At 39.0% G+C, this 27,805-nt stretch overlaps 1 protein-coding gene across 1 annotated transcript; it reads right to left on the bottom strand.

The window, feature by feature from the left end:
• Nucleotides 1-240: 240 nt before the first annotated feature.
• On the bottom strand, nucleotides 241-27,657 carry DNAAF10 (dynein axonemal assembly factor 10). The gene is made up of 8 exons (XM_067704864.1): nucleotides 27,354-27,657; nucleotides 16,693-16,793; nucleotides 14,096-14,226; nucleotides 11,820-11,921; nucleotides 8,955-9,070; nucleotides 8,110-8,244; nucleotides 5,377-5,474; nucleotides 241-1,200 (listed from the first exon to the last, which is right to left on the bottom strand). The coding sequence occupies exons 1-8, from the start codon at nucleotides 27,534-27,536 to the stop codon at nucleotides 993-995; spliced, it is 1,074 nt and encodes a 357-aa protein (XP_067560965.1). The 5' UTR covers nucleotides 27,537-27,657; the 3' UTR covers nucleotides 241-992.
• Nucleotides 27,658-27,805: the final 148 nt, after the last annotated feature.

The following is a 27,805-nucleotide window of genomic DNA, read 5'->3' as shown; positions in this document are numbered from 1 at the left end:
AGTCCGGGAAGATCCCACACGCCACGGAGCCACTAAGCCCATGAGCCACAACGGCTGAGCCTGCACTCTAAAGCCCATGCTCTGCAACAAGAGAAGACACAGCAACGAGAAGCCCGTGCACTGCAACAAAGAGTAGCCCCCGCTCTCTGCAACTAGAGATAGCCCGTGCGTAGCAACGAAGACCCAATGCAGCCAAAAATAAAATAAATAAATTTATATATAAAAAAAAAGAATCAAAACTTCTACAGATTTCAAAAACAAAATTTATTCACAAAAATATTAGAAAGTTTGACAAAAAAACAAGGCTACAAAAGCCCCACAATCTTATACATCTCAAACAACATAACCACAATCAACAACCAGAAAGTCTCAGGAATTCAACTCCTGTTTTTTAAGTTAAAAAAGAGGTCTCTGTCAATCATAGTATTTCATTTTATGAGTTAAATGGTCGAAAACAATGGCCTAAATCTTGGCTGATCATGTCATTTTGGTATTTTATAAAGTAATGTTCTTTACAGAGATTTACTGACGCTGAAATGTCTCAAAGTGTATTTATTTATGAAGGTTAATTCACAATAGTCTTACCAAGGCAAACTATTTTAAACCAAATTAAGTCACTGCTACAAAACTGTAAACTCTAAAATGCAACACAAGTATTATTATAGAATATGGAACTTTGGGGATACAAAATGAATTTAAAATAATTAAATACAGAAAACTTTCAACTTTTTACTAGAAATAGAGGGGAGAGGAACAGAGTTGGCACTGGAGACTCTGGTGCCCCCATGTGCAACAGCAAACCACCATCCAGTCCGGTCGCTGGAAACACCATGTGGCCTTCACCCGGAGGGATGCTGGCCCAGAGGTTTGCATCTGGGTCCTTTTTTCATCAGGCAAATCCCACTTTGTTCAATGAGACTCAGAGGATCCCAGAACGTAGTCTAAATTCTCTGAGTGTTGCTTTGGAAGGTTTCAAGTCCAAAGTCTTCAGATCAAATTTTGTTGAGTTTTGTAACAATCAGTACTCTTACCATTTGATCAAATGAACTACAGATGCACAGACCCCTCTTATCTGGACTCCAGTCCAAACTTGAAATGGGCTGGGTAGACAATGTAACATTCTGCAGAAGGCTGACTGAACCTGCAACTCCCATCTCTACACCCTCGGAATCTTTCTTTGACCGCTGAATTGGGTATTCGCTGAAAACAAGATCAAAGTGGTAAGAGGAGATAAGTCTTAGCATCCGTCATTTTATTCTTATACATATACTCCAATAACTATTTTTATTTCTCACTTGACTACTGGAACTGATAAATACTTAAGGCATCTTTCTAATAATGAGTTGTACGGAAATAAGGAGACAATATTTCAACCTCAATCCCAGCCCCCCAAAGTCTCATAAAGAAGCATTCAATCTACTAAAAACGTTTAAACATCATTTCTGTTCAGCATGAGTAGGTATCTTTTCTTTTACTATGAAAGTCCTAGGTTGATCTAGCATTCTTTAATAAATTGACTTGGTGCTCTAGACATCATTGCCTCAAAAAAGAAAACAGTGATTCCTAGAACATTTGATTTTCTATCAGCTGAAAATATAAATTTATAAAATGATAAGGGCTGAAGGGTAACAGCTCATAACTATGACTTGGTCTAGATTTGAGAGAGGGAAAAATGGAACACCCCTCCCCCATGGAGGGATACAGGGGTATTCCTCCTCAGAAGGTCTTTTAAAGCCTGTTAGGTATCAACTATGATACTACCTTTATTTCAAAAGTGCTAATAAAGACCAAGACTTTAAAAGGCATGAAGCAACTCAGAAGCAGAACAGAAACAGAAGTAGTGATAAGCAGATAACATTCTATTCTTTCTTCCTCACAGACCCTACACCTTCTTTTGATTTTTTTTTTTTTTTTTTTTTTTTTTTGAGGTACTCGGGCCTCTCACTGTCGTGGCCTCTCCCATTGCGGAGCACAGGCTCCAGACGTGCAGGCTCAGCGGCCATGGCTCACGGGCCCAGCCGCTCCGTGGCATGTGGGATCTTCCCGGACCGGGGCACGAACCCGTGTTCCCTGCATCGGCAGGTGGACTCTCAACCACTGCGCCACCAGGGAAGCCCCTTTTGATTTTTAAAAGGAATAACACATTCAGACGGATAAACAGGTTACAGAACATTTTTCATGTCTCTTGGCAGAGGCTGCAGTTATTTAGTATTTAAAAGATAACATCAAGATTTTTTTTCTAATCCTCCATATCATCTATTAAAGTTTTAAGAGCTCACTGAAAACTAACTGGAAACTGGCAGAAGGGCTCCTGTACAACCAGGGCTGCAAGAGAGATACACAAGTAAGTGGGAAGGGAAGAAAAGCGATCAGGTCAGGACCTGTGCCCCTGGGAGGGGACTCAGGAAAAGGGAGAATACACAGGCGGACGCCCGCCCTGGGGAGTGACTGATGAGAGCTACAGATTGGGCGCCCCCAGTCCCCAGATCCTACGTTGGGGAGACCAGCCCCCTTGGCTGGTTGGAGGGCCGCTGGGACCAACAGGAAGGCTGTCAGAAGCCTAGGCTCTGTTCGTGAGGAGTGTCCACATGCTGGCTTGCCCCCAAGGCAGGGAGGAAAGGTCTGCCCTAGTGGCTGCTGGATTTCCCACAACTGCCTTGGCGTGTGCCCCAGCCCAAGAAAAGCGAACACGCCAGCCCCACTGACTCCACGGCACAGCACGGCACAGGATCTGGGGCAGCTATGATCAGGGAAAAGACTCGATCTTGGAACTCAGAGGCGAGCGGCCCCAGGGCGGAGGCCGGTGGGGCAGCAGTGCCTCTTGCTGGCTCTTCACTCAAGCAGCACACCAGAAGCGGCCTGTACCTCTGACGGCGGCCGCTGCCCCACACAGCTCACCCCTCCCGACACAGGCCAAGAGTCTACACAGGCCCCTCCCGCCCTGCAGTGTGGCTCCACAACAGCGTGGGGCAGAGGGGGCTGGGGACAGTGCTCAGCTGTGAGGGACAAAGGGGACTTGCACCCGTGGATACACCTGAACAGAGCAAGGGAAAACAACTGTGGGCGCCTACACAGGCAGCGCATTAGAGACAGCTTGGACCTTGGTCCGTGGCCAACACAAGCCGAGAGCCCGCACGGGCCGCACCTGCTTCAGCACCTTCCCACTCCAGGGCAAGGGTGCCGGTGGAGGAAAAAACACACTAAGAGAATAAAGCTAGTTTGGGCCGACCCTCCTGGCTTCTGTTCCAGCAACTTGGGATCAGATCCCTACCCTGATAGGGCAATAATGGCCACTGAACAGAGGGGACATCCCACCTCATACGTGGCTCCAGCTCTAGCCCCTCCATCTCCAGCTACATCTCCGACCAGGGTGATAGCTGCCAGCACACCCCAAAGATGTAACTTGTGTCCACGTCAAATCCAGCTCTCTCACCAAAGAGCCTCCCATATGAGAACACCCCTTTAAGACTTAAATAAGTAACTATTTCAACTAAATTCATAGAGGCAGAGAAAGTTAAGCAAAATGAAAAGGCGGAGGAACTGCACTCAACTGAAAAGGCAAGAGAAAACCCCTGAAAAAATAAATAATGAAACAAATAATTTACCAGATAAAGAATTCAAAGCACTAGTAATAAAAATGTTAACTGAATTAGGGAAAAGAATAGATGTACATGTGAAAAATTTAACAAAGAACTAGAAAACATAAAAAGACCCAATCAGGGACTTCCCTGGTGGCACAGTGGTTAAGAATCCACCTGCCAATGCAGGGGACACGGGTTTGATCCCTGGTCCGGGAAGATCCCACATGCCGTGCAGCAACTAAGCCCGTGAGCCACAACTACTGAATCTGCGCTCTACAGCCCGTGCTCCGCAACAAGAGAAGCCACCGCAATGAGAAGCCTGTGCGCAGCAACAAAGGCGCAATGCAGCAAAAAAAAAAAAAGACCCAATCAGAAATTAAGAACTCAATAGGTGAAAAAAAAAAAATACAATAAGGAATGAATAGCAGTAAGTGATACAAAAGAACACATAAATGATCTGGAAAATAGGATAATGAAAATCACCCAATTAGAAGAGCAAAAAGAAAAACAAATCTTAAAAAATGAAAACAGGGACTTCCCTGGTGGCACAGTGGTTAAGAATCTGCTTGCCAATGCAGGGGACACGGGTTCAAGCCCTGGTCCGGGAAGATCCCACATGCCGCAGAGCAACTAAGCCCATGCGCCACAACTACTAAGCCTGTGCTCTAGAGCCCATGAGCCACAACTACTGAAGCCCGCATGCCTAGAGCCCATGCTCTGCAACAAGAGAAGCCACCGCAATGAGAAGCCCGCGCACCGCAACAAAGAGTAGACCCCCCTCACCACAACTAGAGAAAGCCCACGTGCAGCAATGAAGACCCAATGCAGCCAAAAATAAATAAATAAAATAAATAAATTTATTTAAAATAAATGAAAACAGTTTAAGAGATCTCTGGGATAACATTAAGTATACAAACATTCTAAAGGCAGCAAGAGAAAAACAAAAAGCCACATACAAGGGAATCCCCATAAGGCTATCAGCTAATTTTTCTGCAGAAACTTTGCAGGTCAGAAGGGAGTGGCATGATATATTCAAAGTTCTGCAAGGGAAAATTCTGCAACCTAGGATACTCTACCCAGCAAGATTATCATTTAGAATAGAAAGGGAGATAAAAAAACTTCTCAGACAAGGAAAAACTATAAGAGTTCAATACTAAATCTACCTTAAAAGAAATGTTAAAGGGTCTTTTCTAAGTGGAAAAGAAGAAAGAATCTATAGGAAAGAGAAAAGCCCACTGGAAAAGGCAAATATATAGTAAGGGCTGACGCTCAAACACAATGACAAGGCTTTTCCTGGAGACCAATCAGGGTCCTCATGCTCTGTGTCCATTCTATCATAGTGATGTTACCTGAACTTGGGCAAGTCAATTATCAGGAACCGAAAATAAGAATTTCAACCCTCTTCCTTTCTTCTAGAGGTACTGCTCTAATGGCTGAATTATAATATTTCACAAAAGCCTTTGGTCAAAGTTTTTCTATTTTTTAAAAAAACTAGCAAAAAGCATGATTTCAAATATATGAAAAGAATTGTTCATAAGCTACTCTAATATATGGAAGATGTCACTAAAATACATATTTGGTGTGTCAAAAGAATGTTAATATTTACAAAGTATAAAATAAGTATATGAGTAAAAAAAAGGCTTAGAGAGTAATGCTTATGTAATACCATGAAATTTAAAATCATATCAAAATGAACCAAGTCAAAGGAGGAAAAACAGACAAAAAGTTTAATCGAATCCTACTTTACACCCACAAGTAACTTAAAAAGGAGCACTGTGCACTGGTAGGAACTTACTACTTCCAGAGGTGCAGGCTGCCGGCGCCTCCCGCTGTCAGGAAGAGCTCTCTGTTCTGTGGTAGGTGTCGGACCTGCCACACAGTTGATTTATGAGCCTGAACAGAATGAGAGGCACACAAGTGGTTTATAAGTTTATATGATAAAGAAAGACTATCCTACACAGAGAACAGATTTGTGGTTGCCAAGGGAGAAGAGGGGTGAGGGAGGGATGGACTGGGAGCTTGGGATTAGCAGATGCAAACTATTATATACAGGATGGTAAACAACAAGGTCCTACTTGTATTGCGCAGGGAACTATATTCAATATCCTGTGATAAACCATAATGGAAAAGAATGTGAAAAATAATGTATACATATGTTAACTGAATCACCTTGCTGTACAGCAGAAATTAACACAACATTGTAAATCAACTACACTTCAATAAAATAGAGGAAAAAAAGACCATCCTAGAAGAGAAACCTGTAAAAAAAAAAGATTTTTACCTCTATCACTTCAACAACAATTTCAACAGCTTCTATCACTTCAATTATAGTTACTATTATAAAAGTTAACTATTTTCTGGCACTTCTCTTTATAATGGCTACAGAGAGTTACAGGGGCTCATCAGGAATTAGGAAAAGAACCATTCCTCTTTACTGCTTTACAAAACAAAGTTCTGCTGGATTAAAAAAGATTATCAGATTAAAAGTCTTAACATTTAACCTTATAGTATCATACAAATTACACAAATAATTTAAATATCTCTAGCTCACTCTAAGGAGGAAAAAAGCCTCAAAATACAAAGAAATACTTCTTCCTAAAGGGAAAGAAAGGATAGATTGAACTTCTTTTTAATAAACTTTATTTTTTTAGAGCAGTTTTATGTTCACAGCAAAACTGAGTGGAAAGTACTGAGAGTTCCCATAAACAGAATGAATTTTAATGTAAAGCTCTCAAAGTCTTACCTTCAATTTACACTATTTGACTTGTCTAGTCTTCAAAATAAGTACCGGGAGGACTTATAGACGGTGTTTATGGTTATAATAAGCCCGGGCCTTTATCAGTCATATTAAACAAAAGGATAGAAATGGCAACTGGATGAAGGTTAACAGCTTGTAAATCAATCCTAATAATGCTACATTCACTGTGGAGAATTTAACAAGACAGGGAGAGGGAGAGAGAGAGAGGGAGGGAGGGAGGGAGGAAGGAAAGACTTCTGCTTTACGGAAGCAATGAGACCAGCCAACTTGAGCTAAGCCACACATAAGACACTTTGCATTTTAGTTGATGATCAGTCTTGACATTTGATTTTAATAGTCTTTTAAGAGAATTACCATTAGCAGAGAAAAACACATATCTCAAAATGCACACTTTAAGTGTGTGAGAGTCCTCAAGTGATTAGGTTCAAGCTGTTAAACCTTAATTTGTTTTGTAGCTTAAACTTCTCTTTTTCTCCTGGAAGTTGATAAAAAGCAAAAAGAGGGGAAATGACTTGTTAAAATATACCAGTCATGTATTTGACAGATTTAGCAATTACTGGATTAACTAAACGTAACAAAAAAATTTTGGAGACACACTATAATTTCCCGTTAATGAAACATGTGTTGCACTTGTATTTGGAACAATTTAGTAAGTGCTTTATGTTGTGGACAGATACTTCTGAAATGACAAAGGCAAACAATATTATAGTGTATAGTTAGTTACCTTAAGAATATAGTTCATCAGGCAGTAACAGTAATTTACATGCAATAATAATTATTTTAATAATGAAATAAGACAAAATAGGAAGGTCTGGGAAGTACTACTGACTCCACGACATAGGGAAAGGGAGCAAGGGAGTGAATTTTTATTTCCTGAGCAACTTACATATTTTAATCTTATGGAAACTACAAATCTATAACTGATTTTTCTTTATTTTTATATTCAAGAAAGCTCAGAGTGACATTTCCAACCCATCTCTTGCAAATGACAGGATGTTTCAGCACAAATTTTATGCAATGCCCTTACTCCAGACATCAACTTCAGTTTTTTAAACCAGTGTTTTCCATTTGTGCAGCTTTCTTCATCAATTTTTCTAATGTTGTAATACCAAATGTTTCCCTGTAAGCTACCTAAAATACTATTGGGAACAAGGCAAAGTATGCATATATGTATGTATGAATAAAAAAATTTATATTTACATTGCTACTATGTACCAATCACAGTGATTTGCACTTTAAATAATCTCATTTAATATATCAAACTGGAATATAAAATGTGATGAAATGACATAATGTATATATGTTGATATACTTTGCAAAGTATATAATTAGTATTGAATATATACTGGCATATACCTAAAAGTATATAATTAGGTATTACTACAAATATATATTTATTAGGAAACACCAGGCTAGGTTTTGTTGACCAAATTCCTAAACCAGCTAGTTTTCTTGCGATTGCTCCTAAACTACAAAATAAGAGTCATTACCAACTGAGGCCTTTATTATAATCAAGAAGTCTAGCAGAGAGTGGCACAACACTGTAAATCAACTACACTTCAATAATAATAAAAAAAAAAGTCTAAAATTGACGAACTTTAGAAAAGTACTCTTTGCACAGAAAAGCTTGTCAAGATCCTACAATATATTAAAAATAGTTCCCTTCATACAAAAACCTGGAAGGAACTTGGTGACGCATTCTATTTATCAGTCTAAAACAAGCTATAGCGAATATTCCTCTTCATAGAAAGACATTTCCCTCGTATTTACCTTTTCTGAAACAGAAGCAAAACCTTTGGTTGGATGCTGTGTTCTCATGTCAAAAACATGAAACTTTCCTTCCAGAGACGTAGCTACTAACTTATTCATACTTATGTCTTTTCTGTCAAACTCCAAGCTACATACCTGAAAATAGAGAATGTTTATTAGTGATCATTCATTTAATAATGATTAATTCAAGAGGTTCTTTCAAACTAAGTAAAACAACTTTAACATTATCAGTTCATGTGAAAGCATTTTAAACAATCACTTTATCTTTGAATCCATATATCAAATACTTGTAACTATAAAAATTTCTTCTTGGTTAATAAGATCCACAAAATCATCTAGGGTACCCTGTTCTCGTGGGTACATTTGAAAAGCCATAATTTAGCTTTTAACTGTTATTATGTAATTATTTTATAAAGTTAAGTCAAGGCTGACTAGAGAAAACAGGAGGGAACCACATTCTTCACTAAAGATGTACAACCTGGGAACCAAAAACCTGAAAGTACTTGGGAGGCTATTACAAGTTCAAGCTTCCTGATGTTAGCAGAAGGCCTCTTACTAGGTCATTTTAATACTACACTGCATGGTCCACAGGAGTCCACAGATGGGCCACAGGCGTAGTGACTCACCTGGTACATCACACCACATCTGGGTGTGTGTTCACTTTCTGATGAGAGCATCCCTGATTTTTATCAGACCCTCCAAGGTTAAGCCCCAAAAGGTTAAAACCATACATGCACAGAGGGGTTTTACTGAAATGAGTTATTAGAGGAGCTTTCCTTTTGTAGTAGTTCAGGGTGGGTAAAAACACATTCAGAGAATCTGGAAAGAATCCAAATGTACGTTACCCCATTTTTTATATTTGCCTCCCACCGTAAAGACATATTTCTGAGATCAAACAGCTTGATATCTCCGTTGTCATAGCCAGCACACACTACACGTTCCTCTTGATTGTAAGCACTGCCTGGAAATCAAAACACAACATTTCAGACCTTCATAAATGCTCATATGAAGACTGCTAAAAAAAAACTTACGAAACTACACAGATAACTTGTATCAAATCAGGTGAAGAAATCACATTAGGTAGAATCTCATTTTATTAACCCTGACAGGACATCAAGATTATTAATTTGGTATCTAATATTGTTTACAAGAAAGAGCTCATTCATTGAGATTGTACACTCAAGGGATACATAAAAGTGTTTATTGGATTTCAAATTCTCTCTATTCTCTATTTGCAAAGACTAACAGTTCAAATGGTAGTAGGATTTGGTAGAATAAATACAGCTAGGCTTCCATTGCTTTCTTTGGCAGTAACTATATTTGAATGCCAATAGAAACTACTTTAAACTTATTTATATTTTGCAAAATGTTGTTCTGGTGTTATCTCGTCTTTGCAAGGAAACCTCAGATAAGCTGTGGTGCACTGTGATGTATTTTTAGTTGTATGGATGACTGCACCCAAAGTAAATCTATAATCTGCAGTGAAACACATCCTGCTCGGATCCAGGGATTTTTTTTTCCAGAGTACCTCTTGCTGAGGAAAATGTGTTAGGTGAGAGGGAAGCCCCTGTTAACTGTGCCAGGCTCTGTGGGCATCTTAACCCAATGCCTTTGTTCTCTGCTGCTTGCAACTCCCTTTTTCTTATAAACTCCAGCCCTGCATTTCCACTGTAGGCTCCACCGAGATGACACGACAGCATCTGAAACTCATGATGTCTAAAACTGACCTCACCATCTTCCTTTACAAACCATCATATCCTCTGTGGTACTTCTTCAATTAATAACATCATTCACCCTACATTCAGCCTCAAAATTCAGTCACCTCGGAAATAATCCTTCCCCTTGTTCCTCATCTCAAAAAACCTGCCAAATTTTATTTCTTTTGCCACAATATTATCTTCTGAATCGACCCGCTCTGCTCCCTTCTTATTGCATCTAACCTACGTGTTTCCTGGAATATTGCAAAGAGCTTCGGAACTCATATTCCCTCTGCCACTCACCTCTCTCCCCTACATGACACCAGTTCAGTTTTCCTAAAGCTCTGATCACATCTCATCCTTGCAAAAGCCTCCAAAGGTTTACCACTACCTCCAGACCATCGAAACACCTCTGGCCATGGCCCTGTGCCATCTTTAAGGCTATTCCTACCACCATTCCTTCTCTGTACTTTCCTCCCAATGCTTGCAATCCCCTCCCAATTTCAGTGGTTCAAATGCTACATATCCTTGGTCTGAGGTTAGTATGTTCTTCCTCTCCAGTTATCACTCCCTTGGGATTCCTTCTGCATTTATCCATGCTTCTGTGACCTTTTATCACTCCTACCTCATACTATAATTAATGTAGATAGCATGCCCTCTTTATTAAAATTACAAGCTTCTTGAGGCAAGAATATGAGTCTGTTTCACCTTTGTATGACCACAGCTATGCACATACTTGGCATTTACAAAAACAAACAAACAAAAAATGGTCAAATCAATGGATAAATGTTCTTTCTTTAAATTTAATGTCCTACATTTAAAATGGAACTTACGTCCCTTAGATCAATGATAAAAAGCCTTTAATGGACCCAAAGTTAATTACTTTTTAATTACTACATATATTTTTATATGATGATTCTAAACACTAACTCTGAAATTTCTGCACAAGTGTGCATGTCTTCAGTTTATATTATTGCTTGTAATATATATACACACAGAGTAATTTTAATATACACACACAATGAAATCTCCTCTCAATTTCAGTGGTAATTTATTTTTAAAATCGGAAATCTAAAACTTTCCTCTGATTAAATAACAATTCAATTTAAAAATAACATAAAAAGCTAAACAGTTCACATATATCATTTAATCTCACTTTTATGTCTGTTAACTACACTGGATTATATAAGAAAATAAAGGTTTAAAATGAAATATGGCCCATATCCTTTCTTCCTTCTTTTTTTTTAAATCTTTGGCTGCACTGTGTGGCATGTAGGATCTTAGTTCATGGACCAGGGGATCAAACCTGTGCCCCCTGCACTGGGAGGGCAGCGTCTTAACCACGGGACCACCAGAGAAGTCCCGGCCCATATCCTTTAGTAGCAAAAATGATTGTAATTTTGGTGCTCAGTAAGAGATACAAGGGCAAACATCAATTAGTCCTACAAGATCAATATTCATTTTAAGTATATTACTAGAGGAACATGGCTAACAACTTTATAAGAAATAATTCTGTAATGGCATAACTATTTTCTAGAAAATAAACATACTCTGTACATAGCAAAATGTAGGATTTGTTAGGTTACCATTTGCATCTGAGGCTCTACTTAGTTTCACTAATGGCATTTGGTTCTAAACTAGGTCAATATTATCAAGTTAAACAGAAGTACACAATAATAGCAAACATTTTTGAGCACTTAATATCTAAGCACTTTACATGTACTAACTGAATCCTCACAAGAACACTATTATTTGTTACTTCCATTTTATAAATGAAGCAAGCAAAAAGCAGAGAAGCTTGATAACCTGCCCCAGGACACACAACCAATAAACAGCACAGTGAGGATTCAAACCTAGGCCCCAGAGGCTGCCATTAAACACCATGTCTATTTGCCTCAATAAACTGTCAGATAATCCACAAAACAGACTATAAAGAGACTATCAGGACTTTCTTGAAGCACTGTCCTTTTTACCATCTGATACTTCAAATGCAAGGGTACTTTAGTAATTTACCAAATGCCACCGTCCAACAGTCTCTCTTGTTTTCTCCTTGTACAGGTTCCATATTAGCAACAGGGTCATCTTTTTGCCTTGGGTCCCACACCTTCACGGTTCCTGACATTAAAAAAAGTGAGTTGGCAAAATTCAACAGTGAATGATGACATTTCCTTCTGCATTCTCTTCATACGGCTTCCTATGTACATGAAGATATTATAGATGTTACAGTATCTGAAAAATATTCACATTTTTCTGACTTCCAATTGGGCAAGTTGCACTTAATATCAGAGATATAACCCACGTGTTACTGCCTGATTTGGTTTCCGATTACTAGATACACACAAAAGCCAACAACTGTTCCTAAGTCATCATCAACAAGGTATGATTGACAAGGCAAACACAAATGTTATGTAATTCAAATCATGTCTTACTTTCTTGGTTTAAGACTAAAACAAATGTAGTATTTATTTAGAATAAAGCCGGCGTCATTTTAATGCTGTTTCCTTACTCTTCATATAATCATTGCCATTTTTCTTATGCAGATGAATAAAGTAATTTTTACGTCTACGATTTCTTATTTGGAGTTTTAGAATACCATTTCATATACAATTAAGTTTAATTTCCCCGTGGCAATAAAGAAGAAAGAAGGAGTTAATAAAAGTAACAAATAATTCTTCTCAATTTAATTTCAACTCCCTCATTTTAATGCAAATTACACGATAACTAACTAGCTAGTGTCACTAACTTTGAGAAACACAAAGACATAATAAAGTGGCTAAAAGGCCTAAGTGAGAACAGGAAAAGGGTAAAAAAATTATTAAAAAAGGATACTAAATCCAGGAAAAGGGAAGATATTCCACTAGACTTATCAGGGATAAAATAAAGTTGGTCATTAAAAAGGCTGCTTCAAGGAGAAATAAATTTCCTACAAATGTGATGAGTTACATCATTCTACAGGGTTCATACAAATTGATAACATTTATATTAAGTCTGTAACAGTTAAATGAGAAAAGAACACAAATAGACAATTCACAAAGCAAAATTAACTAATAAACAAATATAGAAAGAAGTTAACACAAGTCGGAATGGAATACCATTTTATCTCTAAAATTAGGGGGGAAAAAAGGAAATCAATGCTGGTAGGGTAGACTGGAAAGCTACCTCATCTACTGTAGCTGATAAGGTAAACAGGTACTTTGGAAAGTTTGACAATTTTTTTAAATCATAAAGTATGATTATTCCAAAAGACCTATATACATGATAATCTTTTCTTCATTATTTTAAAGTCACTCTCCCAAAATAAACAAAAACTTAAAGCAAATCGAATGCTCATTAACAGAGGCATGGCTAAGGACACTGTGACACATCCACAGGATGGAATATTATGAAGTCATTAAAATGATAATTATGAAAACCACATGGAAACAGCAATATTTACCTAAGGACAAAACATTAAATAAATAAGATACAAAATCGTATTTACACTGATAATACATGTAAAATTGTATCTATGACTGGAAAGGAAAACAAATCTAATAGTTATGCTGGTGTAGCAGACTGTTATTTTTCCTTCTATATTCCACACTGTTTCTATGATTGGAAAAAAAATACCTGATTTCTAAAACACAGCTGCTCTTGAGAAACTATTAGAAAATTAAATTCCACTTTTCTTTGGAAACAATTTCCTCATGGTCTTGAGCAGCCACTAAAAAACTAGCTGAACCAACTAAGGTACCAAATCACTTACATATCCCTTGTGAAGCAACAAAAATTCTGACTCTGTTACATTCAGAACAGCTCAGGACACCGAAAGACCTTCCCTTGTTCGTCACTGCAGGCGGGAAAAGCAGAGTTGGAGCTCTTGGAGCTTTCTACAATGCTCAGCGGAAAGACCACAGAACTGCAGTGTTCAAGCAGCTGTCAATATGACCATTTTCACAAGTACTAATTCTGCTTTGCAAAGAAAGAAAAAAGCTGCCACCCACAGTGTATCATCAGCTGCCTCAAAAACCTGTAGAGACATTTTAAATCCTCAAGGTTCAGGGGAAACTATGGTTGTTAATAGTTGAACTAGCTCAAAACTAAAATAGTTAAGTGCTATGCCTCTAACTTGAAATACCCCCGAAGTCTGAAACAACTGAGGGCTATGCAATCAAACCTGCCTATCAAAAAAGTAGAATGTTAGGTTTAGGGGATCAAGGATTGAGGAAGATTTCCACATAGAATATACTGTTGCACAGAGACTTACCTAAAAATAAAAAAAGTAAAATACACAGCATATTCTGACTTACCGTCTCGGCTGCCGGTCACAATTTCAGGTGCCCCTTCCCCGATTCCGAGTCCACCTACACCATCTATAGTATTTATAATTTCTTTATGGCCCTGTACAGAATATACTGGGATCTCTGGAGCTTCCAAATTCCTAAACAACAGAACACAGCTTCTTACTTACACATGCCCCAAATGTTTAGTATACTACTCAAATTTAAGAATGCATGCCATATTGAGATTTCTGTTTAAAAATAAGGGTTTTGCAGTTAAGGTAATTTACACACTTACGTCCACATTTTCCTCTCCACTTTAGCTTCTGTCAAGGCCTCAATGAGAGTTGTCATCATTCAACTTGGAATTCTAAATCCTGAGCCCACTTTCCTCAGTGGTCCTCAAAGATGATCGATCTAGGACCTCTGCACATGAATTACCACGTATGCTTGTTAATAAATGCAGATTCACGGGCTCCTCCCCAGACATAACGAATAAGTATCTCTGGGATGGGGCCCCAAATCTGCTGACTTTCTGGTACACTGAGGTCTGATAATCACTGCTTTAAATACAGAGTAAATGCAAAGTGATTTAGAATATTTCCAAAGTAGTCTTGGTAGTTTGATCTTGGGATCTTTTGAGAGATTAAAATATGAGCAGTGTTTACTTTGTATACCTTTCTTCCTTAATAATATATTATTTTCTCACTGAGTTCCACACTGATTTTCAACTAGTTATGTTTTTCAGTTTATCATCATGCTGGTCACAATAAATATTATAGTCAAACTGGATCAAGTTTGTCTAATTCTAGGTTAGTTAAGTGAAGGGAATGCAGGAAAGTACCCACTCCTATGTGTGTCTGAAGACTACACTACAGGGCTGGGTGAGCGCCTGAAGTAGGTTATGCTAATACACCCTTCTCTTGCCTCCCAGCCCTTGCCCCCCTCTTCTGCTTTTCTACTGGAGCCTCCTTCCACATTTCTTTTTAACAAGTCAGTTTTTAACAACTTATATTTCTTCTTTTTTAATGAACGTAGCTCTTCATGACACGTAATCCCAATTTATTACTGGGCCCAGATTTATCAGTAAAATCTTGCAAATCAAAATTTGAGAAGTTCAACCTAGTTTAGAGTTGATGTTTATCTTTGTGGCGTAATTGTGAAAGCATCAAGAGACTAAACAGGACTGAGGTTCTATTTAAAAGAACTGTTTCCACAGACTTTGAAACATCACTTCTTTTAACATGAAATTATGACTCACCAATGAAAATAAAGCAGTAATACGTGCACTAGACTAGGAAGCTCTAGTAGGGAGATAGTCAACCGTTATATTTGTTGCATATTCTTGTGTTGAAATATATTTATTTTAAAAAATAATACTCAGACTGGTCTCTCTCCCAAGTTCTTTGAAAGTTTATGACAGAGCAGGTAAAAACTAATGCATTCTAATAAATGCTAACTTAATTATTAAGTAGTTAAAGCAAGGGGAATTAAAATAGCTTCATTCTATGTTATATTATGACTCTAAGACAGATAAATATATCGATGTAATTTAATTACAAATAGCAAATTCTAAGTTAGAATCAAGAAAGGTCAGAATAGAAAACATAATGTAGGGAAGACAGCTCCTCTAGAACATTACTGTATACTTTACATGATTAAGAGATATTGCTGAAAAGTAATTAAGAGGAATTTCAATTTATTCAACTCTAATTTAAATATGAGGAAATAACTCTAGGTAAAACACGAAAATTAAAAGCACTTGGGGGATTTCCCTGGTTGCGCAGTGGTTGAGAATCCACCTGCCAATGCAGGGGACACGGGTTCGAGCCCTGGTCTGGGAAGATCCCACATGCCGCAGAGCAACTAAGCCCGAGTGCCGCAACTACTGAGCCTGCGCACCTAGAGCCAGTGCTCCGCAACGAGAGAAGCCAACTTAATGAGAAGCCCGTGCACCGCAACGAAGAGCAGCCCCCCGTCTGCCTCAACTAGAGAAAGCCTGCGCACAGCAACAAACACCCAATGCAGCCAAAAATAAATACATTTATTAAAAAAAGAACATTATAAAAGCATTTGGCACACTTGTGATTTTGCTCATTCGAAACAGGTTTATCTTGATTTACTCAACAGATGTGTTCCTAAAAACTTGTACTCAGCTAAAGCATTAAAAGAAAAAGTTTTAATGAATTGAGAGTTCTATGTTAAAAAATTAAAACACACAAAAATACAGTGTTTCATTCTGTAATGCCAAGTATCTTTTAAAAATGTAAATGATATCTAATGTTTTAGTGTTATACACGAGCATTTTTATATACTGTATCCTTCATGGTGGAGGGGAAGAGCCCTTTATTTACAAATATGGATCTTAAATGCTAGCACCAAACAGCATGTGTGGAAATAAATATTAAAAACATTATTTGAAATAGCTAAAGAAAAATAGGTTAGTATTTTAAAATGGATATTGAACATGAAATCTAAAAATATATATGAGGTAACTGTCATATTCTCATAAATAGTTAAAATTTAACAAAAAACATTTCAAAGTTAGAATTCTTTCAGAGGAAGAGTAACACAACTATCAAAAAAATTGCTTATCTCATGTCTTAACACTGATGAAATAATCTTACCATATATGAAGGTTTCCAGCAAAATCTCCAGTAGCTAAGTATCTCTGCTGTAAAGATGTGGCACCAAATGTTCCACATTTAATGGGTTTGGCCTTTTCAATCTTGATGTAAGGGAAAGAGAGAGGATACATTATTTATGTAAGCAGCTATCCATAATCCACGATATTTATGGCTCTATTATGGGAATTAAATAAGGCACACAATAAAAAAGGCAATTAAAACGTTTTCTGATTTAAAAAAATGATCATGCTTTTCCTTTAGTCATTTTTGTATAGTTTAAAAGTACAAGCAGACCTCAGAGATATTGCAAGTTCGGTTCCAGAACACCACAATGAAGCAAATGTTGCAATAAAGCAGGTCACATGACTTTTTAAGTTTCTCAGTGCATGTAAAAGTTATGTTTATTCTATACTGTAGCCGTGCAACAGCATTATGTCTAAAAAGACAATGTACATACCTTAAATAAAAAATACTTTATTGCTAAAAAATGCTAACCACTTTCTTTGCTCATCCATTAAGAAGCAACTCCTTATCCATTAATGTTCTCTCATAAGATTGCAGCAATTCAGTCACATCTTCAGGCTCCATTTCTAATTCTAGTTCTCTTGCTATTTCTACCACAACTGCAATTACTTCCTCCACTGAAGTCCTGAACCCCTCAAGGTCATCCATGAGGGTTGGAATCAACTTCTTTCAAACTCCTGTCCATGTTGAAATTCTGACCTCTTTCCATGAATCACTAACGTTCTTAATGGCATTTAGAATGGTGAATCCTTTCCAGAAGGTTTTCAATTTACTTTGTCCAGATCCATCAGAGGAATCATTAGCTATGGCAGCTATAGCCTTACGAAATGTATTTCTTAAATAATAAGACTTGAAAGTTGGAATTACTCCTTAATCCATGGGCTGCAAAATGGATGTTGTGCCAGCAGGCATGAAAATAATGTTAACCTCATGGGTACATCTCTATCAGAGCTCTTGGGTGACCAGGTGAATTGTCAATGAGCAGTAGTATTTTGAAAGGCATTTTTTTCCTGAGCAGTAGGTCTCAACAGTGGGCTTAAAATACTCAGTAAAATATGTTGTAAACAGATGTGCTGTTATCCAGGCTTTATTATCCCATTTATAAAGCACAGCCAGAATAGATTTAGCATAATTCTTAAAGGCACTACGATTTTCAGAATGGTCAATGAGCACTGGCTTAAAATTAGAGTCACCAGCTGTATTAGCCCCTAACAAGAAAGTCAGCTTGTCCTCTGAAGCCAGGCACTGCCTTCTTCTTTCTAGCTATGCAAGTCCTACGTGGCATCTTTTTCCAATAGAATGCTGCTTCATCTACACTGAAAATCTGTTGTTTAGTGTGCCCTCCCTCATGAATTATCTCAGCTAGACCTTCTGGATAACTTGCTGTAGATTCTACATCAGCACTAGCTGCTTCATCTTGTACTTTTATGTTATGGAGACATTCGTGTGTTCACCGGAGAACTTTTAACTTCCTTCGAGGACTTTTCCTTTGCGTTCACAACTTGGCTAACTGTTTGGTGAAAGAGGCCCAGCTTTTGGCCTATTTCGGCTTTCAACATGCCTTCCTCCCTGAGCTTAAACATTCTTAGTTTTTGATTTAAAGTGAGAGACCTATGACTCTTCCTTTCACCTGAACACTTAGAGGCCGTTGAGGCGCTAATTTCAATATTGTTGTGTCTCAGGGAATAAGGAGCCCAAGGAGAGGGAGAGGGACGGGGAAAGGCCAGTCAGTGGAGCAGTCGGAACACATACAACATTTACCAATTAAGTTTGCAGTCTTGTCGGGGTGTGATTCGTGGCACCCCAAAACAATTACAACAGTAACATCAAAGTTACAACAGTAACTGATCACAGATCACCAGAACAAATATATTGTGAGAATTACCAAAATGTGACACAGACACAAAGTGAGCAAGTGCTATTGGAAAAATGGTGTCGATAGACTTGGTCAACACAGGGTTACCAAAACCCCGCAATTTGTAAAAAATGCAGTATCTGCGAATGCAATAAAGAGAAGTGCAATAAAAGGAGGTATGCCTGTATGTCCAAAGGATGAGTTTTGCCTTTCCTCTCACCTCGCTAATGAGACATTCAAATGCTGGCACCTCTAACACCTTCACTGGTTTGCAAATATGCAGATTTCAGCATTTAATGTGGTATTCTTCTTTAAGATCCTCAAAGAATAAGGACAAAATGAAGGTATTATTCTTTCCAAGTGACTAAAGAAACAAAAATGCTTATGCGTCTCTTATAGTTTTCCCTGCAAAACCCTATAAACTGAGAATGGTTATGTCCTCTGAGACCCCTTCAGCACACAGAGGTTTGTATACCTGTGTGCACCAAAGGCACTGCTGTCAGCATGGATTAGCCAATCTTTTGAGGTTTCTTTAATTTGAAAGGCTATTGGGAGTTCCCTGGCAGTCCAGGGGTTAGGACTCTGCGCTTTCACTGCGGAGGGCCCGGGTCCAAACCCTGGTGGAGGAAGTAAGATTCTACAAGCCACACAGTGCGACCAAAAAACAAAAACAAAACTATTGGTCCAAGTATTATATATAACAGTTGACCCTTGAACAGCACAGGAGTTAATCCACATATAACTTATAGTCGGCCCTCTGTATCCGAGGTTCCTCTGCAACCGTGGATTCAACCAGCCTTGAACTGTGTAGTACTGTAGTATTTACTCTTAAAAAATACCTGAGTATAAGTGACCCGTGCAGTTCAAACCCATGCTGTACAAGGATCAACTGTAATCACATCAGTAAAACAACCACATGCAAACTCCACCTGCCCAAGTCACTGAATCAGTCAGTCTCTCTTGGAGTCTACCTGTCCGGCTGCCTTGGCCCCCGGAAACTCTAGGCAATATGGAATTGAGGGCTGCCCCACACCACACTCTAGATGTATAATAGCACCTTCCACTTACTGTCAGCCTAAACAGGGCAAAACAATTTCTCTTATTTAGTTTCTTACAATCTTTTTTTTTAATTTTTAATTAATTTATTTTAATTTTTTTATTCCTAACATTCACAAAAGTAATACGTGTTCCCTATAGAAATTCAAACAAAACTGTGGAATCTAGAAAAATGGTACAGATGAACCGGTTTGCAAGGCAGAAATAGAGACACAGATGTAGAGAACAAACATATGGACACCAAGGGGGGAAAGCGAGCAGGGGGGAAATGGGAGATTGGGATTGACATATATACACTACTATGTATAAAATAGATAACTGATAAGAACCTGGTATATAAAATAAATAAATAAATAAAATTAAAAAAAAATTCAAACAAAACCAAAGACTGAAGGATGAAAAGTGAGTTTCCCTTCGACACGCCTCAGAAGTAATCCCCACTCTTCTAGACCCTTTTCTACACATGGACAACCACATATGGATTTGTTTTAATATGCAGAGGGTCATAATATAGTGTTCGTTAACTTGATGTTTTTTCACTTAGCAGTATATCCGGATGAACTTTTTTCCCCTCCACAGAGCTCCCCAGTTTCTAGGGCACCTCCTCTTGTAACCCTTCAGTTGCTGAGCCGATCTTCAACCCCCCACTCCACCAGGTGGGTCCGATTCACATACTTTGTGAAAATAATTTCCCCGCCACTTTCAATGTTTGGTTGGGCAATTCCACATAGGATATACATAGCAATTTTCAAAGAAGAAAATAAAATTCACGTAACACAAACTATAACTGAACTTTTCCTTCATGATTCAAAAGCCATCAACATATGCTCCAGGGCTTTGGAAACTCCCACCTTGCTGAGCTTTATCACTGTTTGGGATCTGGATAAATTAGCAGTTACTATGTAGCCTGGTCTAAAATAAAGCATTCACAGCCTCCTTGGAATTGTCCGGTAAACTTTGATTAAATTGTGTTTAAACAGTCGCCTATAATAACACGGTTGTAAAAGACCGTATTGATGAGAAGCACAAAACCACAGAATGTTATTTTTCTCCTTTTTAATATAGGTGGTCCAGGAGAGCATCAGTTATTCACTACACCAGAAAACTGATATTCATTTATTTCAGCTATTTTTCCAATTTTATGAAAAACCTATCTCACAATGGGGCAGCATGGAGATCAAAATCTTGTCAATTTAACAAAGCAGACAGTTTCCAACTCCAAATCACTTATGTTCTCCTCACCATCCCCTCCCCCAAATAAAAGTACCTGAAATAACATATTAATAGTGATATAGCGGACTTCCCTAGTGGCGCAGTGGTTAAGAATCTGCCTGCCAATGCAGGGGACACAGGTTTGATCCCTAGTCCGGGAAGATCCCACATGCCGCAGAGCAACTAAGCCTGTGCGCCACAACTACTGAGCCTGCGCTCTACAGCCCGTGAGCCACAACTACTGAGCCCACGTGCCACAACTACTGAAGCCCATTGCCTAGAGCCCGTGCTCCGCCACAAGAGAAGCCACCGCAATGAGAAGCCCACGCACCGCAATAAAGAGTAGCCCCCGCTCGCTGCAACTAGAGAAAGCCAGCACGTAACAACGAAGAGCCAACACAGCCAAAAATAATTTTTTTTAAAAAAGGAAAGCTTTGCTTAAAAAAAAAAAAAAGTAGTGATATAGGTAATCATCCTTAATTAACTAATTAATCACTGTAGCTAATCACCTAATCACACTATTAGAACACACTTTTTTTTGGCTAAACTAATTCAGACTTCCAACTGAGGCCAACTGATAAAATAGCTACCCACCTCTTCCTCCCATTTGTCTCCCCCAGCACCAAGTCACTGATAATGGCTCCCATGATCTAAGGCAGAGGGTGAAGACAGGCCTCTCAGGCAAGAAACAGGCGGGCCCTGATGGACAGGAATATGCTTCCAGGGATTCGGGTATTAAGAGCTGCAGGAGGGCTTGCACCATACACTGATATAACTCTCTGGGAAAATTCTTCCCCAAGTAGCCCTGGGAAGACTGGTCACCCATTTTCTTCTCTTCCACCAGCTAGAGCATTCTGCTTCCTGTAATTCCACTGCTATCCCCGGGAGCCTCTGGTCGGATCTCTATTCTTCTTAGGCCATGGAAGAGATAAAAGCTGACCCCTACTTTTCAGTCCCTACAGTAAGCACACAGTTCTAAGAGTTTAGTGCTGCTAATAAAAAATTGGGAAGCAAAAGCTTTCCTGTTATGGCTTTACCTAACTTTTGCCTTTAGGCCCTTTGGAATAGAGAAACCATGCAACTGGAACCACTGATCTTCCAGTACCAACATAAATTCTCTTTCTCTCTCTCTCTCTCTCACACACACACAGCTAATGGATATGTTTTACTCAAATTTAGGTTTTCTTCAGTAATTTTTTTAGCTTGTCTATTAGGAAATACTAGCTAATAAAAACCAATAAGAAAACCTGGAAATGAGGATTAAAAATTTTATGTATGGTTACTTCTTGTGACCTAAAGATCAGAGTATGTATAATATAGTCAGATTTTTCTACTGGGAAAACCCTTCCTTGTGCAGAGATGGAACTGATTATTGCAATATTTCATGGTATTCTAAAAACAGCACCATAATGTCCAGATGTTCTGACACCTGAACACATCTGAGAATTCCTACCTTAGGAGAAACCAAACTGGGAACCATTCCATTACATGATGGGCCCTATACTAGTTTCACATTTGTCATCGCAGATTCTAAAAGTGGGTTTTATTGCAAATACAATGAATGAAATGAAACAACATGTATCTACATTTAGAGGCACAGACTCACAAGAGTAGTACAAAGGCCTGTGGTATATAAAATGTACAAAGCCCTTTGAAGTCTGACCTTGCCTGTCTCTTTGACCTCATTTCCTGTTTCTCCCCTTCCACACTCCAGCCACACCTGCGGCTTTTTGTTCTTCAGATTCACTGAAGTCATTTCTACCTCAGGGAATTTGCATTTACTGTTCCCACTGCCCCGACTGCTCTTCCCTCAGGTCATCATGTCCTCTCCCAACTCAGATTTCAGTTTAAATGTTACCACCTCTAAGAGGCCTTCCCTACCCTTCCAAATCTGAAGTGAAACCCCCAAATCACTATCACTTGCCCTCTTTAATCTTCATTTCACTTATCAACAAAATTCTTGTATTCATTCAATTACCTATCTCCTCCCTTTCTAGAATGAGTACCAGGGGAATGGGGCCGTGCCCAACTTGCTCAACATGTAGATGGTGCTCAACATTTGTTAAATGAAAGTATAAATGAACATGGATTAATCGCTCAGTCCTAGCGCTGGGGAGAGAGAAACCACTGCCAGAGGTCATGCTCCTATTTCTCCCACCATGTTTTCACCTGACAGACTGTACAGTTTCCGGTGTTGTTTATAGGCAATAATGAAAATGGCACCCATACATGGAACACTAATGTATCAGACACTATTCTGGATGCTCTTCTGTACTAGACCATCCTTTCTCTTTCTAACACATGCAACTGCAAACTAAGTGTTTGAGACACCCCTTTCCAGATGAGGGACAGGCTCGGAGGACTAAGTGACTTGCCCAAGGTCCCCAGAGCCAAGTAGATTCCAAGCTCCTTCTACTAAACTACGTTGTCTCCAGGCCTGTATGTAAATCAATTAAATAAACATTTTCTTATGTAGCCCCCATTCTGTCAACCTGAGTCATCAGAAGTACCAAAGAAATGTTCCAATCCTGAACTAGACTGGTGAAGTAAATGAGGCCTGAATTAAACCTACTTTCAGATTTGTGTCCTTTGGTTTTACCTTCATTCATGTCTTTATTTTTTTTTTTACATCTTTATTGGAGTATAATTGCTTTACAATGGTGTGTTAGTTTCTGCTTTATAACAAAGTGAATCAGTTATACATATACATATGTTCCCATATCTCTTCCCTCTTGCGTCTCCCTCCCTCCCACCCTCCCTATCCCACCCCTCCAGGTGGTCACAAAGCACCGAGCTGATCTCCCTGTGCTATGCGGCTGCTTCCCACTAGCTATCTACCTTACGTTTGGTAGTGTATACATGTCTTTATAAAATACAAATATATGGTATTCATGCTTCCCTGATTCATCCTTAAATCAAATCTCTTTTATCCTTGTATACTTATATCAAAGATTTATAGGTACTAGTGGTCTGTTCTGCAAGAATCAAATTAAACTCAAAATATAGAAAGCTACTGAAAAATAAACTCAAATGTATAAGCATCTTGTCATCTGCACTGCAGCGAGGGCTGCACTTTGCTCAGAAAGGCTGAGCTATGCTGGCAAGTGGACTTAAAAAAGCAGAGGTGTTTGCTCTTTCCTTAGACATTCATGGAAATCATAATAGTAGCTAAATTAAGAGGACACTGGAATGAAGCTAATTTTTTTTATAGTTCATAAAAGGGCCCCCTCCCTGTCCCTGTTAAATCTTTTACCTTTGGAAAAGGAAAGATGCAAAGAATTCAGCAAACACTTAAAACTTTTCTTGTTGGAAAACTGGGTAAAAAAAATAAAGATCTATTTTGCGAAATTTGTCCCACAAAGAAAATTAGTATATATTAACCTTTGCCATATGATACTGAAAATGACCATCAGTGATGAGCATATTTGACCTAGCTGTTGGTTCTCTTTGCTCTAATAAGTTAACCTGACTAAGGAAGCCCAGGATCCATAATTCCCAGCAGAGCTATTTTTGTTCTGTCTGTGGGTGGGTCTAGTACAGCTTGTCAGTGTCTCCTCCGCCACATCCTGGCACCACTTAATTAACGTTAAAAGGTTTAGTCACCCAAATGTTAACAAGCAGTGAACTCTGCTGCACAGGGGCTAAAAAAGCAGAACTTTATTAGCCTATTACTAATTTTTAAAGTGTAACCAACCCCAACTGTGATTCCACTTTGCAGGGCCACCCCTAGTCCTTTGGGCCAATTAGAAAAACAGGTGCCCGCTATGGGCTGAGGGAAGTCTCACACACGCAAGGCTTGATGAGAGACAGAGATGGATTACAGCTCTCTCTTGAACCCTTGGCCAGACACCTGTGTGCACTTCAACAAACTGCTTAACCATATATGAAGGCCCTGCCTTCACTCCCTATCTATCTGCTTAGTAACAAGATAAGGAGGCACCAACAAATACCCATTTGCTTCCTTCATTTTATCTTGGACAAGGCTTGAATTCTACAAGGATATGATCAAGTATGGTTCCTAATATTTTAACAAATAATTCATCTAGCCCAATGATAGTCAACCCTAGTACTTATTAGAATCACCTGGTGGAAGTTTAAAAAATACCGATGTAAAAAAAAACAAAACAAAAAACCGATGTCCAGGACTCACTCTAGTCTAGAGGTGAGAGTCCCAGTGCATCAGAATTTCTAGGGGTGGGACCAAGGCACGAATATTTTAAAACACACAGACACACACACACACACACACACACACACACCACAATAGCAGCAATACACATTTGGGTGCTCCTGATGCACAGTAAGAGTTGAGAATCACTGAGATTGTATTTAACCTATATTCTTTCCACTGCATCATCACAGCTAAATACAATGTAAGCTCTCAAATTTGTTTGTGCATTTGTTTTATCCTCTCTTTAGACAGTAGGTTCTTTAGGAGGAGGGACTCACCTTTCAAATATCTTTGGTTCTTCTTTAGCGTAGTACCTTGAAATGACAGGTTCTCAATGGACAGTTTATGGTAGAAAAAGAGAAGAGCCAAAGGATATAGGCAAAAATATAAAAAGTGGTTACTCCTAGTGTTGAGATGGCTGACATTACTTTTCTCCTTTTTCCTATCTATATTTTTGGTATATTCTATCATGAACACACATTACTTTCATTAAAAAGCAAAGTTATTAAAAAAAAAACGTGCTAGAATCTTTCAGAATCTCTAGAATAGACAAAGAGCACTGTTTCTCTTTACATAACAAGTGTATTCCTGAAATGTACCCAAGTCATACAGCCTTATAAAAAGAAGTCAGGAGTCTATAGATACTCTCTGGTTAAGCTTTGACTAGTATTTGTTCCTAATAATTCACTTTTCTTTCTGCAATTCCAATGTTTCCTATTTGTTCCAACTCCTGACCCCAAGTGATTAATGATCATCAATAAACCAATATTTAAATGTCCCAAGTTATATTTTTTTACAGACATAAATTTACTCATTCTTTTAACAAGTAATTTATTGAGTGGCTGCTTCTTACATAACACATTAAAGAAAGAACTACTGTCCTTACTCTCCGGGAGCTTACAATCTAATTAGAGATACATGGGACAGAATGATATATTTCTGGCACAGATAGTAAGTACCATAGGAATGCAATGTGAAGAAAAGTTACTTTGTGTTGACTGGGGACTAAGTGATGAACAACATAAGGAAAGGTAGAAAAGAACAAGCCATGTTTAGGAGTAGAGTGCCTGGCTAGAGAAGACAAACTGAACAAGAAAAGTGGCATTCATAGAAATTTAAAGTGGGATGAGCCTTATGTACCTTCGAATGTAATCCTTCCTATTGCAAGTGTATTCACCCTTTACCTACCAGTTTAAGCCCTAAAAGCCGTAACTCCTCCAAGCAGATTCTCTCCATAGCTTTTGGTCCCTGGAGTTACAGACTTCCCTGCAGTCTATTAGGACTCTAAACATCTGAGTATGACTGATCTTTTTTTTTTTCCAGGCAACCCAAATAAAGACATTTAAAAAACTGTAAACAGGTATAAAAGTGTTATTTAATATAGTTATTCTCCAATTCTTTCACTAGTAATCTTTTACAAAACTTGTAAACCTGATCGTGCCACACCCTGCTTAAAGCCCTTCAGTGATGTCCCATTTTTCTTACAAAGAAAGGCATAAATCTTTTAAATGACCTACAGCTCTTGCAATGTCTGGTCCCTGCTTACTACTCTTTTTGTTTCTGAAGGAGATAAATGTGTCACCTATCGCTGAGCTGCTTCCTCTGGAGCTATCCTCTACTCCTAATTTGGCCTAGTTAGCTTCTACTCAACCCAAATCTGTTTTTTTGTTTTTGCTTACTCTCAAAGAACCGTGTTCCTTTAGGTTAGAGAATTCATCTCGGTTTGTGTTTTATGTATCATTGGTTTGATTCTTTAACTGATTCTCTCTCTCTCACTAGAAAATAAAGTCCATGATATCGGGGACGTTGTCATTTACATGCCTGGGAATACCAGGCAATCAGCTGATACTTGTTGAATGAATAATTGTTGTTAGATTGTCTCCTCCGATTACATAGCAGGCAGTCCAGTGCCTGCTTTGGCTCTGCTTGTCTGAAAAAGCATTTTACTAACTTGTACCTATTAAGAGACTCTCGACAAACAACTGCGCGCTGCCCAGAAAGGCCTCGAATTTAAACAGGAAGTCGTTACGTCACTTCCACGGGCCTCGCGCTAGACTGGGCGAGTGGCTCTGGGGTGGCTGGAGGAAGGGACCCGCGGCGCGCGGATGAACTAGCCCGACGAGAATTCAAGTCTCCAACCAAAGCGTTTTGCCTCTGAAGTATTCCTCAATCTCGGTCAGCTTAGCTTCTCCCGCGCAGCTCGAGCGGAGCTCTGGGGGGACGCTGAGCAAACGCTTTGGCCAAAAGGAATACAGACTCCCCCCCCCGACCCCCAAGATCCGCACTCTCCCCCCAACGGCAGTCCCAGATCTTGGAACTGGGCAGTCTCGAGCCGGCACCTACCTCCCGAAGCAGCTTTAGGTCCCCCTGCTGGATCTCATACAGCTGAATGACGCCGGTGCCGCGTGCGAAGTTGCCCATGGTCACAAATTTGGCGCTGCAGGGCACCCACTTACAGTCAAACACCGTGTAATTGAGGCCCTTCTGGATATGGGTGATGATCTGAGGCTTCTCGAAGGCCGACATGGTCCAGCCGATTGATTTCGCCTCCGCCAACAGGCACACTGCCGACAAACCTTGACAAAACACTAACCTGGAAACCAGACTCCAAACGTCAAGAATAGTTTGTCCCTCCCGCTTGCCGTACGCGCCCGCAGACGCCCTAGCAAGTTGGTTTTAGGTGTCTCAGATAATGCCGGATGCTCTACTGAAGGCACAGAAGATTTTTCTTCACCAACAACACAGACTTGTTTATGCCTTTACCTTTTACCTTTAGTACATATACAGGTTAGAGA

This window comes from Pseudorca crassidens, chromosome 14 (assembly GCF_039906515.1).
Source record: "Pseudorca crassidens isolate mPseCra1 chromosome 14, mPseCra1.hap1, whole genome shotgun sequence".
Taxonomy (NCBI): domain Eukaryota; kingdom Metazoa; phylum Chordata; class Mammalia; order Artiodactyla; family Delphinidae; genus Pseudorca; species Pseudorca crassidens.
This window is presented reverse-complemented; position numbering and strand designations above follow the sequence as displayed.